At 41.0% G+C, this 19,286-nt stretch overlaps 1 protein-coding gene across 4 annotated transcripts in view; it reads left to right on the top strand.

Annotated features, from left to right (window-relative positions):
• Positions 1–16,102, top strand: part of LOC112555042 (tumor necrosis factor ligand superfamily member 10-like) — a 74,966-nt gene extending 58,864 nt beyond the window's left edge. For all 4 annotated transcript variants that reach the window (XM_025223185.1, XM_025223184.1, XM_025223183.1 and 1 more), the window contains 2 exons: positions 8,636–8,740; positions 10,036–16,102. In XM_025223185.1, coding sequence (XP_025078970.1) covers positions 8,636–8,740; positions 10,036–10,469 — 539 coding nt within the window. In that variant the 3' untranslated portion in view covers positions 10,470–16,102. The remainder of the gene's footprint in view (positions 1–8,635; positions 8,741–10,035) is intronic.
• Positions 16,103–19,286: the final 3,184 nt, after the last annotated feature.

Here is a 19,286-nt window from a genome sequence, read left to right as displayed (position 1 = left end):
GTTATCGTCAATTATCCAACAAAAAAAAAGCTTGTTTCAAAGTTTTAAAAATTATTTCGCGAGATGGGGTCATAAACAGAAAGATATTCTGTTTGCAGTGTAATTGAAACACACACCGGCACTTTGGCGATATCATCTAAACATCAGGCTTCTGTGACATGGCTTTGCTTTTAGAAGACACAAGTGTGTCTTGTCATGTTGGTGGGAGGTGTGTGTACCGCTGAAACAGTCTTGCAAACACCACAACAACAAGGACGATAACTCCCAGAACGATCAGATAACTCCACGTCTATTCTGTGACCTCTGTGTGCTTGGAATATATTCCTAGACTCCAGGAAGTTCAGGCTGAGGGAGTTCCATTCACTGCAGGATTTCCAGCTTGCACGTACCACGTGATCCAATTCAAAGCGGTCCTTGTAAGGATCTATTTTTAGTCTGACCCAGGTCACGACGGTTGGCGTCTCATTTACGCAGGGGAAATGTGAAAAGTTTATCAGCTTTGCCGGGTTTTTTGCTGGGAAAAGTCGCTGTGTGTTCATAAACAAGACATGTGTATCTTTTTCTATCAGATATTGTAAAAAAAAATTACTTCTCAACACTGACCTGTTTCATAAACATTATATATTATTTATCCCTGGTTGCTACAGGTTTTTCGTTCAAGTCTCTGCCTCTTCCTCTCACCATTTTCGTCTATAGATAGATCTTTCTGGAAACACATATATTGAATTCACAGTGCATCTCGCAATAAGATATAGAGGATTGCTGGAGAATATATTGTTTGGACTCAACACGCACCAAGATGTAGACACATACACCTTGCGTGTGTAACGTGCGCAGAAAAAAAAACCTGGAGGAGATTACACCTTCTTTTATTTGGCTTATTCCTCTTTCTCCTTCTATGATTCCATTAGAAGATATTCTGATTACCATAGATTCCAGATATGGTGTTTCCTGTTTTGTGTGCTTGTTTCTTTATAACCAGCTCTGCCATTATTTTGCCGCTATCCTTCCTCCTGCCACCATCTTCAAAGACTATTCTCGACTCTTTCCACTGCAGCTGACGAGCAGTGTTTTCAGAGAGACATCGGAAAGGAAACAGGAAGCGTGTTGCTGGGAAAAAGTCAAGCCTCCGTTCATCCAGAACAAGCCAATCAAAACACGGCTTGTATCTTCCGCAGGATGCGCGCTTTCCGGTGGTGAGAAAAACGGCTTCGACCTCTGTAGCACACCTGTGACAAGAATGCCATCTTACCTGCAGGCAAAGAGAGGTTATCAGGCACAAAAGGAGAGAAGGGTTTGGTTCAGGAAGCGCCAAGCGGGACCTTTGTGTTGAGCTTTTCGCAAGAGGCTGTGTACCTGTGTATACCTGGCAGCCGCGGGGCCAAGTGGTTTATGAAGAGGCAGGACCACGTCTGTAGAACAGAGAATTTCTTATATTATCTTTCTTTCCGTCCCTTGTTTGTCTGCTGTAGAGAGATGGGACTTCGTGTGATACAAAACTAAGCAGCTTCAGACACAGCGCTGCTTATAGAATATAAGAAAAAAAAAGAGAAACTCATATGTTGTTCACATATGCCAAACCTTGCCACTCTTTCGCGGTTCCCATGGTAACTGCGTGCCCTTGGGAAAGCAAGCATGAAAAGAGGCGACGCGAGGTTTCACCTCAGTGGATTGTTGCCCATGCAGAAACTTGCCCACAAGTGGTTGCCATGGTGAGGCCCAGCCTCGCGCGCCATCTCGTCCTGAAGAGCGTGGATGTCTTCCTGGCGTGCAGGCACGTTCGTTGGCCCTACAGGGTCTTTGAACTGAACCTCCACCGAGGTCTGAATCACAGCCTCCCACGTCGGCGACGGGCACGTGCAAATGCCAGTGGTATGATCGTGTTGCGGATGAAGAAGTGAGTTGTGGTATCTGCTACCAACCAGCGAGTACACCCCATGGCTGCTTGCTTTCTATTTGAGGGAAATCTTTCATCTTCTGGCGGGCACACACGTGGTCTCTCTCGCGCGCGTTTGCTTTCTCTGCTCCTGCTTTGTCTCTCTGTGTGTGGATATTCGTTTCCTCAGTTATTTTCCCCAATTTTCCTTCCATCTGTTCCTCGACATTCTCTTTCTTTAGAACTAGTAGGGGGAAGCAAACGTTACTGACAGCTCTGCATATTTTTTTCAATTTTTTTTCTTTTTTTTGACATGATCATGCGTCCATTTTTTTTCCTTCTTTCCATTTTTATTATTAACCATGACAAACGTTTTCTGAGCCATAACAAACGCGCTTCGTTTGTTTGGGTCTTTTTTATTATTTTTTGCTGTTGTTTGCATTTTGGTTGGTTTCTTGGGTTTTTAAAATTTTATTTTCTGTTGCTTTTTTGTTGTTTGTTTTTTTTTCTTCTTTTTTTTTTCTTTTATTTTTTTTTTTTTTTTTTTTCTGTTGCTTGGATTTTTGGGGGGAGGGGTTTTTGGTTTTTTTGTTTGTTTGTTTTTGTTTGCTTTTTTGGTTTGCTTGTTGTTTTTTTAAGTTGCCCAGCACTTATGGTTCGGCAATTACTATCTACGAGTCTAAAATGATTTTACTCCTTATTTATTCCCTCTGTCTTAAACCCGCACATACACACATACACTTAAATACATATTCATACACAAAGTAGATCACATTGACGTTAATATATCGTCATCATAGTCTACCTGTCTCACCTGTTTGAGCACCCCCAGCCCGAACTGGCGGCGGGAGAAACCAAAGACTCTTATCACTGCCCGTGTTTACAAGAACAACACCTGTCTGTGCCTGACAACCTGGCGCTCTTCCCACCCACCCCAGCCCGCCCCACCCCTTTCCCCAACACCCCTGCGCTCTCCCCGCTGTCTTCCACGCATCTTCATCTTGCAACGAGCTGACAGAGTAACGCAGCAGCTGCAGCGCGGCATCAGGCGGCGAAACCTTCCGCGTCGCGAGGCCCTGCCGAGGTTGTAATGATGCGTTCAAACGGAATCTACCAAAGATGCTGAGTACACGTCAAGATGGCAGCATGGCAATGCACGACTAAACTCTGCTGAACTGAACTCTTGTCACGGACTGCTGCTTCTGTTAGGGTTCGGCTTCCTCTCCGCATGATCGCCAGGATGGAGTTCTCTAGCTTCTGCAACTCTTTCTCCTCTGTCTATCCTCTCTACCCTATCCCAGGTCATGGCCTCTGTTTAAGACCAAGACGTGAAGTGCCAAAACTACCTCACAGGACTTGAAAAGCTTAACCACGCATGAAAGACAAATCTTTTTTCGCTATTTTGACCCGTTATTCATCAAAAGAACTAGAAAACGAAAAACGTTTTCCTAAAGTTTGTGTACTCTGCACCCTTTGGTGATTAACACTGCAAGATTTTGTTTTCGATTGACTGGGTTGAGTGCAGTACAAAATATTACTTTACAACATTTTTGTAAACGACAGCCTAGCTTTATCGAGATACAAGCCTTCTAAAATAATTATTCACAGAAAATATCAGGTATACTCATGGACACGCTTGCCTTGAGCCTTGTCAAGACCTGGGATCATACGATGTTTCCAGAGAATTCTGTGGAGTCACGGTGTCTGCCTCATCTTGTATTTTGAGAACGGAGCAGGATTCAACCTGATTTTACTCAATACTATCTTGAAAGTCAAGCTAGTGGTTTTAAAAATAAAAAAGTACTCTTGTAGACCTTTCAGAGCCAAGGGAGGGACCTTTTGGTAATGTCTATCGACTCGTCTTCGAGCATCCCGAAATAACCTAGGTCTGATGCCGATGTTACTACAAGTACTCATTATCTCTTGGAACAAAAAGTATGTCTGTCTCATTAAAGAAAAAATAACCTGTATTTTTGTAGATGCCAAGAAAATCTGCAAGTCTATTTTTTAAAAACTTTTTTCGCTTTCTGGTCTATCAAGCTCGTAAGAGTAGCAAGATGCAAAAATGACTCTCGAGCTACATCATCAAATATTTTTGATGCACAGATAAATATGGAGAATTATGACAGAGCCAGACCTTGGAGCTGGATGTTAAGAAATTTTATTTTGGTCATTTTATCTCTTGCTGTGCGACAGCGACAACTCTCCTCTCTCCTGTCTCTCTTATTCTCTCTCCCCACCTTCATCTCTCTCTCTCACACACACACATTTTATTGCGTACTTTTATGGAAGATGATGATAATGGGAAGCCTGCTATCTTGGTAGTTTTGTTCGCTTTTGTAATTTTCCAGAAAAAAACTTCAAAGTGGTCAAAAGGTCATGTAATCTAGGCTGACTTCTTTTCTTCTCCTGTTCCAATATGAGACGTCACGCGATGACAGACGAGAGAACGCACGACGACTAACTGACTTGTTTTCTTCATCGATTGCTTGTCACGAGGTCTGGCAAAGCCTCCTAAACAGCGTCTGATGGTCTCCCTTGCCTGACCTTTACCTGTTGTCTTCATACGTTCTTGTGCTCTCCCCTTTCCTAGCCCTCCTCAGAACTTCCCTCCCTTGAAATCCGGTCTTATTTATTTACTTTTATTCTATTACGCTCGACATTCACATTTTTCTCAATATATATTTATAGCTCTGTGGCATGTTTTTATGTAATCTGATGTGCTTACACCACGAAGTAATTTCCCTTTGCTGCCAGGAGCCTGGTATGTTTTTCTCATAGGACGATGGGTCATTATGGTTCGGTTGGGTTGGTTAAGAAAGAAGACACGGAAAATATTCTGTTTACAATTATTCTCCGGTAACAGTAATATCTCTCTCAAGCTCGCGCACACACACACCTTCACATTCAAAATTTGAGGCTTAATTTTAATCCACTGGTGTTAGCATTTCCCTTTAACCTTCTGGTTCTCTTTTTTGATAACAGCCTGTCTCCATGTATCAATAAATCATTGTTCATGTCCTCTCTCTCTTTCTCTTCACCTCTTTGTCTTCGTTTCTTCTTTATATCTTTCTTTCTCTCCCATGCGTTCCTGCATGGCTGTTGTTACCCTGCCAAAAACGCGAATTGAAACAGAAGTCGGCTCTCGTAAAGTCTGGATGTAAATGTCTTTGTGACACGAGTTTTACATCATCGTCTCTCATCTTTATCGCCTCGGCGACAGAAACGAATAGCTGCACTCATGTGAGCTCTCTGTCTTAAGTTCACACCTGAGACTAGCAATGGAGGGATGCCCGCAGGCTGAGACATCAAGTATGGCGTCATGTACTTGCCGGAATTCTTTTTCCCTCAAACAAAAACTTACCTCCATTGTTTTGTGTTATGGGGCTGTGCAGTCTCACTCGGAGTAACTGCTTTTTCAAACAGAAGGGGTGGTTAACGGAACATGCTGCGAAACAAGTTCCATGTCTGCAGCACTTCAGACGCTTAAGAATCGCTTAAGACTACGCTCAAAAGTGCAGCAAGGGGCTGACTTCTTGTTTTTGTCATTAGGAAATGTTTGTACTGAGCTGCGCCTTCTTCTTTGAAAGTATTCTTTTCGGTTTCTCACATTTTGATTTACATCTTTTTGAATAAAGTCTTTTTTGGGGGGATGCAAACACTTCCATTACCACTGATACGATTATAACTACAAATCATAGCTTCAAGTCAAAAGACAGTCAAAGAAGAAGAGAAAACTAGAAATGCATATTTTGGTAGTAGTAGTAGTACTGAGATGTAGTCAGTGCATCGATATTCTGATGTAATTTTAACATAATAACACAAGGAACTGTTTGTTTTGAGACCATTATCATAATTTTGTAACGACTTTGAGAAAGCCTTTGATGGTGGGGTAAAGCGCTATATAAATTCACTTTGTCACAGTCCCGTGCACCACAACGTAGTCAGACATTTTGTTTCTTTTCCTTCCCTCTCTCGGCGCCCACACCAAGACCAAAATAACCTTGCTCCTGAGGCAGCATCAAAGACATGCTGTCGGTCTGGTTCTGAGAGGCTTGCCGAACATTTCCAGTCTCGTGTTGCACAGCTGGGAATCTGGCAGGCTATTAGAAGTCTTTAATGTCAAGCCTTTGGTCCGGGCTTGTCAAGCGTTGTAGAGAAAGAAATCCCATTGACACACGCTGTGTTTCGTTGTTGACGACAATATAGCCGGATGTCAGAAGCAAACTAGTCATTATTCTGAGTCTGGGAAGTGTCCAAACGCTGTTGGCTATTGTGTGTGAAAACATCGTCAGAAACGGCAAGAAAATTGTACCATTCTCTTTTCCCCTCTAAGGACGATGAAGTCGCAATAACATTTGAAGAAGAAAAATATTGTTGTGGTCGTCAGAAGGCGTTAGGTGTCGAGCTCTAGGGAGGCTGTGAGGATAGACACATCCGTTGTGCTGTAAACCCTCCCATCACGTGATGCTGCGGGACAGGTTAATCATGTCAGGATGCAGGGACTTTGTTTGCTTTATTTGAGTATCTAGTTGAGTATCTACCATCTTCACGACTTGTTTACTTAGTCCACCACGTGCAATCTCATTTAGATGAATCATCTAAACCCACGTGACTTCATAAACGTGGCGTCTGGAGCGTCCTGACGTTTTCAATGGAAATACTTGGAATTCATGAGCCAACAAAACAGCAGCAACTTTAAAAGCCGTTCAACTTGTACAAGCAGACGGCCTTTATGAATGTAGACAACCGTTATAGCCTCTGGGGTTCCTAAAGCTTGAAAAACATGCGATGGAGGGGGCGGAAAGATCACTGGGATCTGTGTTAACGACCGGCACAGAAACGGAACTGCGAATCTTCAGTTTCGTTGTCGTCTTTACCAAGAAACCTTAGAGGTTTCACATCCGTTCGCAGAGTGGAGTTCTTCCCAGCAGCCCTAGGCAGGAAAGTGGTTAACGAGTGTCTTTTTTCAAATTGAAAGGAAAGTGAGATGGGAGAGAACTCTAAGCTACGTGCACATCAGTTTTAATGAGTGGCTCGTCATTATTGGGAAAGGTCTTTCTCACGTGTCGCGTTCTCATATGTAGACTCATTAGTATTAATCGACAAACAATAACTGACCTCAACGCTTTAATGAGGAACAGATAATTATTCCTTTTTAAACAGTTCATGCAATTATCTTTTGTTGGGGATTGTTTGTAAACCGCAGTTGTTTACCAATATGCATTTTCTGCTGAAAAGATTTATCGAGCGCTTTGAAAAATTAAAAATAAGTTTGAATGTCTAGTTCTTGGCTGCCAGTGTAAACCATTAAAACTTAAATTGAAATATGCACTACCACGAAGATTTTTATCACGTGGTTTAGGGTTCTAAACTGATTCTTCAGCTCCTCCAGGAGATCTGTTGGCCCGACGGTTAATATCTGTCACCAATACAGTGAAGACTGGGTTCAAATCTCATCTAAGACTTGTTATTCTTTCTCTGCGTGTGGCAATGTTTACCGGATTTCTGTTTTTTCTTTGATGGCTAGAACACCAATTCTCCAACCCCTACTCTTCAGCACCTCCCTGCTTTCTATACTCACCTAATAAATCAAATGAAAGAGTATGAGTGTACGAGAGCACTGATGATGTCAGTGATGGTATGAAAAGAAATAACCTAGATATTTTCTTTGGCAAGCTGGTGGCTCTAGTTTTTCATGCGTGCCCTCGCTACCCACAGTTCCATCTGTCATGAAGATGAACAGAAAATAGACACGTTCTTGGCCTGGCCTCATCTGGTGTTTGTCGTCTGCCTGGGAGTAAACCCCGAGTGTACACTATACCCTGCCACGTGACTACATTCTTATAGCTTCTTGACAATCAGAATACCGCGACACGTTGCAATGATGATGAGGAGGAGGAAGAGGAGGAGGAGGATGTTGATGATGATGACGATGATGATGATCTTTTCGTGCAAAGGTTGGAGGATTAGGGGGATGGTGTGGGAGTGGGTGAGCAAGTTTTAAGTGGGCATCATACAGCTTATCACGCCTGGCGTGATGGTCTGGATGTTTGCACCGCTTAGCCCCTCGCTCGCAAATCTATTTATGTGACCGCAGCACCGAGCGCCAAGCCATGCTGAAAAAAACCCCTGTCGGCGGGCAGTGGGCAGACAATCCCTGCCTTCTGGCCTGATTGTGTGAGAAGACAAAAGTGGCGGTTCCAGACCCAGGGATTTCGTCGCCGACCGCGCTGCCCTTGCGTTTAGCTGTGCACGGCGTGCCGCGGCTACGTGGTTCTGACGTGTCGGGGACGTAGCAAAGTAGGGTTAAGCAGCCTTGTACAGGGGGGAAGTGGAAGGGGGATAGGGAGGTCGATCGGTGTGTCATGGAGGGAGAGAGGATGGGTGGGTCACGTGATCCAGCAAGCCCGAGCCTGCACCTTCTCTGTGACGATTGCTAGCCCCCTCTCCAGCGTTACCCTCCGCCTTCTTTTGTTTCGTTCTCCGATGTTGAGACTAACAACTGAGTCTTTCTTTTGTTTTCCTTCTTCTTTTTTTTCCTCCGATCCCTTCCCTTCTTTCTTCTTATTATTGTTGGTGAAAAAGTATGTTTTAAATATCAACATACCCCTGCACTGCCTTGTGTATTCAGTCGCTTGAGGTACATAAACGTGGACTGGATACCAAACAATTTTAGGGATTTTTTTCTTTAATTGAGATTTTGTAACGCAGTAGCCCTGTAGTCTATCCTGACCGTTGTTTGGCCTTTGTTTGCAGGAAACATCAAGATGCGGCCCCACACATCGCCATCCGAGAGCAGCGCCGAGTCTAAGCCGGCCGCCCACCTGATGGGCTACCCTCAACGCCAGGATCAGAACCAAGGTGAGCTCCCTTTGATGCGTTAACGCCCTTGTTCATCTCTTAACGAGAAAGCGAATGCTATCAGCGTCTTATATATATATATGGGTCATGTAATCTATCATGTAATTAAACGAAAAGAAAAACAGTATGGAATCTTCTTTTAAAATTAAATTAGTCTCTCCACGCACATTGTCTTTGCAAATTGTAACCAGAAAGTCAATACAGTGGAACCTCGGTTAACGAACTTAATCCGTTCTGGAAAGCTGTTCGTTAACCGAAATGTTCGTTATCCGAAACAATTTTTTCCATAAGAAATAAAGGAAATAGATTTAATTGGTTCCCAGCCCCTGTTGACTCGCTATTTGAAAGTTACAGGCTGTATATATATATATAGGTATTTGTTTTAATGAGAACAGTTATAATGCAATATAAATGGAGTTAAATAAACATAAAAACATTAACGAAAGCATTTAAACAGAAAACTTGCCGTTTTGACGGCGTGGTTGGAAACAGGTGTGGGGAGGAAGGGGTGGAATTACTGCTTTGATTCCCCTCTCCATGAGCACACGTGACAGTATAAAATAGGGGGTGACTTCCCTTTTCTGTAGCTTTGAGGTTGAAGAAAAAAACTTGTCCAGTGTCTGCTTCTTCTGCCTTTTTTTGTAAAACTCTTCGGTAAGACGACATCACATATCCGACAGACGCATGCCACCTTCATACTTTGAAATCATTTCCTTTTTCAATTCATTTGTTGGCCGCGTCCTTGCCATTACCTCACTACTATTAATTGCTCTTAATCTTTTTTGGAGCCATGATTGAGGATTGTCTTATTAAAATAAAGCACAACAATCACTAAATAAGAAGGATGCGCACAGGTAAGGAACGACTGATCGTAACTGTCTCGAGCGCGAATGATGGCATGCTGGTCGGTCACGTGTGGTTCACGTGGCTGTTCGTTATCCGAAATTTTGTTCGCTATCGGAGACAAATTTTTAACGAAATTTTTGTTCGTTATCCGAAATTTTGTTCGCTATCCGAGACAAATTTTTAGCGAAATTTTTGTTCGTTAACCGAAAAATTCGCTATCCGAGGCGTTCGCTAACCGAGGTTCCACTGTAATTAGTTTAGGACTAGTGATGTTTCATTAAAATATAATAAAGATAGGAGACAGAGAGAAAAGTCATATCCAAAAATATAATAATACAAACTATTGTCATACATTCTACACACCAATGCCTCACCTGTTCATCAGGTTGTACCTGTCACATGTTCTGCTGTTTGTACCTCACATTCGATGTCCTTTCTCTGTTTACCAGTGCCTGGCCGCCAGTTTCCAGTTGCTAAATGGATCCATGAAGAGGACCTGGCCTTCACCAACCACGTGACCTATCGTCACGGCCGCATTGTTGTCCCAGAAAACGGAAAATATTACGTGTACAGTCAGATCTCTTTCCTAGAGTACCTTAGCGTGCACGGCAGCAACCCCCAGGGCATCACCACCGAGTCCCCCAGCCTCTCCCACTACCTCTACAGATACAACATCATCTACCCTAACGGAGGAGAGGAGAAGCTGATCCAGAACTCTATCACCAAATGCTGGGGCCCCAACAAGTCCTTCGGGGAGTACACGAGCTACCTGGGAGCCATCTTCGACCTGCGTCAAGGCGATGAAGTGTTCGTCAAGGTGTCCAACCTCTCCATGGTGGCCAGAGACCCCAAGTCAAACTACTTTGGCCTTTTCAAGATCTAGTTATGAGAACTTTGTCACGGAAATGAGGTTAGGACAAGGGACTGAGTATTTGTTGTCTAAATGGAGACTCTACAATGGAAAAAAATGTTTTGGACAAAAGGAACAGTGTGACTTCAGACTCGTGTGGGGGAAAAAGAGAACAATCATTAGTATGGATTTGGAGTGCGCTGTCGTGGATGTGAGAGAGAGAGATGCATGCCAAAAGATCCAGCAATATAAGGTCTTATCATCTCTGAATTTACGAGGGAGAAAGTTGCTATCTGCCAATGTTATGTAAGAATGAGTATGAATTATAGAGTGGATATAGAAGATATGAAATAATTAGTGTGGATGTGTGTGTGTGTTTGATGTGCATGCGTGCGCGTGCGTTTATTAGCAAAACAATTGGCTCATTTCATCATTTTTATCACTGTGTTCTTCATGAGCCAGAAATTACGATGACGGAGTTATCGCTTCTATTATTGTTCTTCTGCTGGAGTCTCTGACTTTTGGCAAAAAAGGAAACAACTGTGCTTGAATTCGGAAGATCTGTCGAAAGTGACCTCGTGACCTTTAGGCTCGACTTATGACCTTTCCTAAACTCCATCCTGTAATCTTTTGGACGAAAAACAAAAGTGACATCACGGTGGAGTGTTCCTGGACAAAAATCCAACCCAATGAAAATCACTTCCACAGGTCCTTCTTATTGATGAAACTGGATCATCGTAAACACTCCTCAAAGAACCGAGGACATGTTCATCACTAACAACACTGACAACCATGAGTGCTGGACGCTTGGTCAGAAAAAAAATGTGTCCCAAAACTCCAGTGCACGCGTCTGTCTCTCTCTGTCTGCGAATTTCCACAGGACTGACTCCTGCACTTGTGTTGTAAACCTTTGGTTGCGTGGAACGCGCTGTTTCCAGCACCACCTATGTGTGTGGTTTCTGTCTGTCGAAACACACCTAGAGTGTCTTTCTTACCTGTCGGATGGCCCGTGTCCCTGTGCTCGGTCTGCGTCTCGCAAAGTCTCGCAAAGTCTCGCAGCGTGCGTCTCGAGGACACTACGCATGTGCCAGTGAAGTGTGTTTGTCGCACGTGCTTTTCAGGGAACTAGGTGCACGTGCAGGGACAGTCTGCTGTGCATGTCAAATCAAAGGTCAGTTCTTAACAAAAAAATGAATGCCAAAAAGCTGAGTGGATTTCCGACAAAATGATCCAAACCAACAATAACTTGCTGCGCCAGTCAATTGATGTTACAATTTAAACGCACCATTGATGATGATGATGATGACGATGATGTGATGAATGCTTCTGCTGTTTGGTCCTAGCAGAAAAAAACTCTTGCTCCTGCAACTGCACGCTCACCGGACACGAGCACATGTTGGTGTGGTCTCAGTGTGACGTATATTGAAATGTGTTTTTTGAAAATGAAAAAACTTGTCTCGTTCCAATACACTTCAGTCACGAACCTTGCATCCCTGAGAACATGGAATCCCGAAAAATAAAGACTTCCCGATCCATGTTTGCTCTGCCAGATGGTGTCCAGGGTTGAAAGTGCGAACAGTCTCTTTCCATGTTGAAAAAATACACATCGCCAGTGACTGTCATCGTTGATGAAGTCACAGCCAGTTTTTTTTAAAACCATTTCTCCTGTACAACATTTTTTTGTAAGTTTGTTTACCTGAATCGTGCCGTGAGTTAATTTTGTTTGTTTACGAGATGCGAGATGAAGGGTGATCTAAAATGTTTATTGTTTTACTTGAAAAGAATTCATGAATGTTCTATCAATTCCGTAAGATTTTTATGAAAAAGAAACTCAACTATCAATAACTATTTTGAAAAAAAAAGGAAATATTCTTGGTTTGCCACAAACTTATGCAGCTTTGCCATCCTGTGTACTTGCAATATGTGGGGCTGATTAAGTGGAAAATCCAAGATTTTTTTTTTTCTTTCCTATCATCAACATCATGTGCCTGTGCTTCGATAATATAAGTATTCGCCCCCCTGTACCAACAACTGGTAAATGGTATCTCCATCTTGAAAAACTGATCTACTTTCGCGATGAACGCTCGACACACTCTCGTGAATCCACGTCACTCATCCTGTCACGTGATTGTCACGCGCTGATTCCTCCTCTTAGCCTGTGACATATTTTCTCCAAATAAATCCCGTTCAGCAATACACCTGGTTTTTTTACTCTACCTGTGCCTCCCTTCCGTTTGTCACGTGCAAAAGCCCTTTTCGACAGTCTTTTTTAAGCCAGGATATAAATAATTAAGTATTTTTGAAGAATTTTTACCATAAATATTCTTAAATAGATTTATTGCTGTCTTTTTATTGTTGTCAAATTTTTTTCCCCAAGAAAAGAACAACAGGGCCTGTAAGAACTCAAATCAGAGATAATTTCAAGACGTACAGTGTATATCAATGAGCAGTTCACTGACCTAGACATGCTTTTTAACGTTCTTTATTATTTAAATTTTTAAAAATTATAAATTTTTTGTTTACGTTATCATACGAAAATTATCCAGCTTTAAAGTTTATTGAAATATATTACCAAAAAGGTGGAAATTTTAAGCCAGAATTGTTATTTTCTTGACGAAAGATAGCTCCTGGGAGAAAAAAAACTTATTATTTGAAATAAACTGAAAGCGATGAAAAATGACTGTAAGACAAGGGAGTGAACAAGAGGCCGAAATTAATTTGCTCAAAGAATTAGTTTTGAAACAAAAAGCCAAAAATAATTTTCTTTTTCATAAGGTTTCAGTCTGCGGATTTTAGTGATTCTTAGGCACGCGACTGCATTGTCATGAAGAGAAAAAAATTTTAGCAGTTTTTCCACAGATCGTGCGATTTTTGAAGATGACTAAAAAATTTCAGTCACTGTCACCGACATTGGTTGCATCCTGCTCTCTGTTTGGTGGCGCCATCTGTCCATTTTTTATGCTATTTGTGGGACATTCTAGGATACCTCCTTTTTCTTTCTTATTTCTTCTATTTGCTCTGACAAATATCTCTCGTCTTATTTCCCTACTGACATAAGGAATATTGTTGTTCCTGCATCTGCATTTAAAGGTTTGTGAAGCCAACATTTAGTCATTCTGCCACTCATAATATCATCATGAAGTATAACATTGCGGAAAAATACCATAATACAGCGACAGGCCATTCCAAATCCTGAGACAGCATCGCCTTACGAGTTCCAATATGGCGGCTGGTAGGCTTCCGGCAGAGCCAGCCAGCATCCATCCCTTAGTTTCGGATGAGTGGTTACACCAGATAACCACAGTCATGGAATTCTTTGTGCGATCTCAAAGGAACATCCCTTCATAAATGCTTGCAGAGTGTGACCTGTGTGACCTGGCGACTACTTAGTGTCAAGCACGTGAGCATCACTAGCGCTTGTGGATGTGTATGTATGTTTGTTCGCTCATGCGTGCCTGCAACAAAATCCGATTCTCACTGTTTTAATTACACAGTTTTGTTTTTGAAAGATTTGTGTATCGAAATGTTGTCTGGGTTTTTTTTAACCCCCCAAACGCTTCATATTAAATGACCAAAGTTATGAGATGTCATCGTTTGAAAAGCCAGTATAGATGTCAGATTTGTTTTTCGATATCGTGCGTACAGTGTTTCGAACAGAATTGTGGGATTTCCTTTTCTTTGTAGTGGAGTTTTTCTTTGTTTTGTGCCACTTACCAGTCCACAGCTGCTGTCCTGTTGGGTGATATATTTTACAGAATTTTACCTTGGTGCATTCATTATCAGCTGCTTCTAGAAATACAATTTCGATTTACCTTGCCTGTCAGTGAAAAAAAATTCTTTGGGTCCTTCGTGTGTTCTAGGATACAGATTGTGTTGGTAGGAAAGGAACTAATCTATCTTCATTTCTCTTTTTTTCATTTTTTTTTTTTTTTTCGTTGACTTCACATATTTTCTTGCTGCTTTCTTGCGTTTGATTTGCTTCATTGGAGAACGATGTTCCGCTCTGTGTACGCTGAAGTTTTGTATTTTCAAACCCCGATTGTTTGTCACATTTTTAAAGTGCCAGTCCTATTACATATAGAGTAAGATGATTCTTTGAATGATGATTAATATTTACATTGGAACTTGTGATACATGCTTCGCGGGAGAGCTCTGTGTGCTAGTGCAGGGCTGAGAAAGAGTGCATCCCCGAAGTGATGCAGGCTTTGTCTGATTGTTTGTGATTGTTGACCATTTCAATCTACCATACCGTGTGAAAGTCATCCTGTTGTCGAGTGATGTGTGGAAGCTCTTGTGATCTTCTTTACTGCCATTTGCTCCATTATTTTCAACCGTTTGTTCTGGACCTTCTGTTAGTCCGAAATTGAGGGTACTGCAGGTAAAAATATAGCAAAACTCTTTCCATTCCCATCAAGTTATTGTTGTGAAGGTTCGACGAGACAACAGTGTCTGGAACTGTCTGAAACGTGTATGTCCAACTGATTTTTTTAAAGAAAAATAGACTTAAGGATGTGTCTCAAAAATTGTACAAAAGTAAAGAAGGGACTTTAGACAAGAGGTTTCGAAAAAAAAATTTTCATTCTTGCTTTTTTCATTGCACGCGACTGATGTAAGTTCAGCCAAAATTTTTATAATAATATATTGCAAAGTCAATAATGTGTATTATTATTATTATTATTATTATTATTTAAAAATATATTTGCGATTGGCTTATATTGTATCTTTGAATTCCTAGCATTACTAAGGGGAAAAAAAAGGACAGAGAAAAATGTAGAACAATAAGATAACTTTTTTCCCATCCTGCGTGCAACTTACTTCTACCTGTCAAAATGATATAGTAGATTCCACATCTGCTTCACGAGGAACATATATTTTTATACCCTGCGGGGAGGCAGAGAAAGTGTAGTACTGACGTATTCAGATAGTCCGAGCAAAGACTGATGAGACTAAAAGTGAGCGCAGGTAAGATTTATTTTTCCTCCGATCGTTTTCACCTGCTCGTACATTTGTTTATGTGGCTGTGGCTAGACAAAGGTCGTTGGTATAAGAACCTGGATACGTCCTCATCTATTTTTACTGCATTAGTGGAAGGAAGGAGGACGTGAGGAGGAATAAAGACAGAGCATGGCGGTGCTTATAGATCATTGTCTTGCTATTTGGTGAATTTTAATGTACTTCTGCGAATTGTGATCAACTATCTTCTTTAATCAGAACTGATTCGTCATTCTACCTATTTTTGAATGTAAACGGCTGTTATAATTTTCTTGTATTCTCATTCTAATATTTTAAATTCCCTGCAGTTCAACGTTTCAGTTTAGAAATGTGAAAAGAATCGCCTCCTGCTCAAAATAATTTTGGAATGGAGAGGGTTTCAAAATTGAAGACATTTCGAAACATTTCTCTTAATTTCGTCAAGAAAAAAAATTATATTCAAGTTGGTTTTTTTTTGTAATATTCAGTACATTTTATAAGAGAGAAAATGCTAGGACTTACTTGATAAAAACAATTGACTATTCCTACTCTCCCTGTCGGAAATCATCTCTCATTGTTATTAGATATTCTGCATTTCACTTGTCCAGAAGTGAGTGTCTTGCTTAGTTTGTGGCTTGTCAAATCATTTGGATTGTCGTTGGCAATCGGGAATAAACATGTGATATTTTTGTAAACACTGAGCATATCTTATTTTTGTGTGTGCATGTGTGTGTGCGCGTGTGCGTAGGTGTGTCTGTGTGTGTGTCTCTCTCTCTCTCTCTGTGTGTGTCTCTGTGTGTGTGTTGCTGGATTTCCACACCTTGTATCGGCGCTTATAAACTATAAACATCAGTATTTGAGAATTTATCTCCCCTAAGATTGTCGCAATTATCACTTCACTAACTTCCCAAACATTAATCCGGTTTTTGTTGTTTCTTTTCGACTGTCTTTCGAATCAGTTCCACTTTGTAAATATTTCAAGTACAAAGGTTTCCTGTCCTTCCATTATTTTAGACACTATAATCTCTGATGGTGTGTTATCCAATGGCGACAATCAGTTGGACACATCAGTCATTTACATCACATTATCAGTGACGATCACTCTCGTGGCTACAGAAACTCCGATCGCTCCATTTTTCTGCCAGAAATGTTTACAATCTTTATTTCTAAAATTCATGGTTATTGGCATCGTAATCAGCAAAAAGCATCTTTACCAAACAGTGGGAGGGTTTTCTTCAAAATAACAACCACCTCAGCTTTTATTGTATGAAACATCAGAACAAATTAACTGAATCAACGCACGGAAGAAAAAGAAGAAAAAGAAAAGGACAGAGATGAAAGAGGCGTTCTGTACTGCGACTTCAAAGCAAAGCAAAGACTTTAAGAGACAGAATTTTTTAAAGGATGAAATTATTTGTGTCTAAAATGAAACAAAAGGAGTATTTATTTCTGACAGGGTTACATTTCGTGGTGTTATATTTGATTAATTTTATAAGGATCATAAAGGCGAAGGGAGGATTTAAAAAGTCTTCATCGTGTAGTTAGTTAATGTTTGTTTTTCTGTTTCTGAAGCTTGCATGACTTGTGATTTAAGTGCAGGAGGTAAACAAGAAATAAATTATTGGTTTAGCAGAATTTTTCTATGAAATGAAGCTTTTTGAAGTTACACACTTTGTAGATTGTCACACACACACACATGTATACACCACGTACGTACTTGCATACATGCATATGAAACCATCCCAGCATGCACACTGTCATCTCGAGTTTCTTTTTTTTTTCTGCTGATCGTTCTTTCCGACCTTTTCTCTCGTCTGGCCTTAAAAGCTGGCTCTGTTATTTGATTCCCTGCTGCTGTAACTAAGCCATTGCCTTCATCATAAACATCACGCACAGCCGCTCCGATCTTCTTCCACATTTTTCTCATAAACATTCAAATACCTTCCCCTCCTCTCCCTCCCCAGTCCATTATCGTCTCCCTCTCCCCACTTAGAGAAAAATATCTTGTAACATGGCGGGTGCTGCACCTGCAAATCGCACTCAAAATCACCTTTTTCTTACCCACCTTCCATCAATATACTTACCTGCGTTGGTCTGCACGCCTGCTCGCATGACAGCAATTAGCGAGGGCCAGCCAGCAATTAACAAGGCAACTGTGGTCAGGGAACTGTAGCTTGTTTCAAGAACAGCTCATTAATTGCATATCAAACGGAAATGGAGATAGGTTGTGCATCTACAGGTGGCGTGGATGTTAACATCTGGGGTAGCTGGGGATGTTTTTCTATCGACCGAGATATCAGCAGCGAAACACGTGTTTTGGCAGCAGGTGAGTAAGCAAACCCTGGTGATTCTGCAGGTAATTGAGGCTGATTGTTTTGACAGGATGCATGAGCCGAGCATCTGAGCCAACACATTTCAGGAAGTCGAGTCTTCGTATTCACTGTAGCATACTTTATTATTATTTCTTATTATTTTATTATTTTTTGATTATTATTATTATTATTATTATTATTATATTATTATTTATTATTATTATTATTATTATTATTATTATTATTATTTATTATTATTATTATTATTATCATCATCATTATCATCATATTTTTCATTATTATTATTTTATTATTTTTTATTGTTATTAATATTTTTTTACTTTTTTATATTTATTATTATTATTATCATCATCATCATCATTATTATCATTTTTTTATTATTTTCATTTTCATTATTTTCATTATTATTATTAGTAGTAGTATTTTTATTATTTTCACTATTATGAAATAATTGTGTTTATCTCCAACCGTCATACTAGAAAAACCAAAACAGCAAATTCAAGAAAATTCGAAAAAATGGTATGTCTAGTCTGGAAACACTTTCCAACGTAGTTCATTTATTTTGGGAAAAATAATTAATGGAAAAAAATTCTTCACATAAATTTACAAGCGAGAAGCCCACCGTCCATTAACAAAGTGGCATTCTGAAGTTGTTCTTTCCGTCTCGTGTAATGTGGTCATTAATCACGTGACGCCAGCGAGTAGGTATGAGTATGATTATCCAGTGTTGTCATAAATGAAATACAGTCCAGGTATAACCGTATCCTCGGTGTGATGTATTCCTGTCAGCAATACTTTATGTAGCACCTGGGATAACTTCCATAGGAAGTGAGGTCACCAGACCAAACATGTGATTGGAACCAAGATCACTCGGAGTCTGCCATTATCAGACGAATCCACAAAATCGCGTTTCTAGAAAGGAAATGAAGATTGTCAGAGGCACGGTGACCAAACACGAAAATAGCATCAATGATCGCAAAATGCGAACCTGTAACTCATGCTTTCCTCACTCAGTTCCTAAATATCAAAACTCCAAGTACGACAGCCGACATCGCTCTGCAAACATCTCCCAAATCGAATTTTTCTAGGAGCGGTAAAACAGTTGAAAACGATTCCTCTCCCTCCATTCGTATTCGTGTCTAAAGAAAACACTATTTCACCGTACCTCCAGCCTAGAGGAGGCATAAAAACTCACCTGCCGGGATGTTGTTTTAACTGAATGGCTGGCGTAAAATGAAAAGACGATCGTTCAGGGGCAGGTAAGCACAGGGAAGGAAACGGCACGTGTTCCATTACCTCCCCTACCTCCATCCCTCATCCACTATCCCCCATCTCCATCCCTCATCCACAATCCCCCATCTCCCAATGCTCCACTTCCCTTTTCCCTCCGTCCTCTGGTTGCGACGAAGAAGAGAAGTGCTGTGGATGGGGACGCCTTGAGTCAATACTGTTGGTCGTGAGAAGGGTTCACTCCCCTGTCCGTCCTGCTGCCTGCCAGATGGCGCTGCTCGCGAGAGTGGAGGTGTGCAATCTTGCTGATGATCGC

Source organism: Pomacea canaliculata, linkage group LG14, assembly GCF_003073045.1.
Source record: "Pomacea canaliculata isolate SZHN2017 linkage group LG14, ASM307304v1, whole genome shotgun sequence".
Lineage (NCBI taxonomy): Eukaryota > Metazoa > Mollusca > Gastropoda > Architaenioglossa > Ampullariidae > Pomacea > Pomacea canaliculata.
The sequence above is the reverse complement of the archived record's forward strand: the minus strand, read 5'-3'. Positions and strand labels throughout refer to the sequence as shown.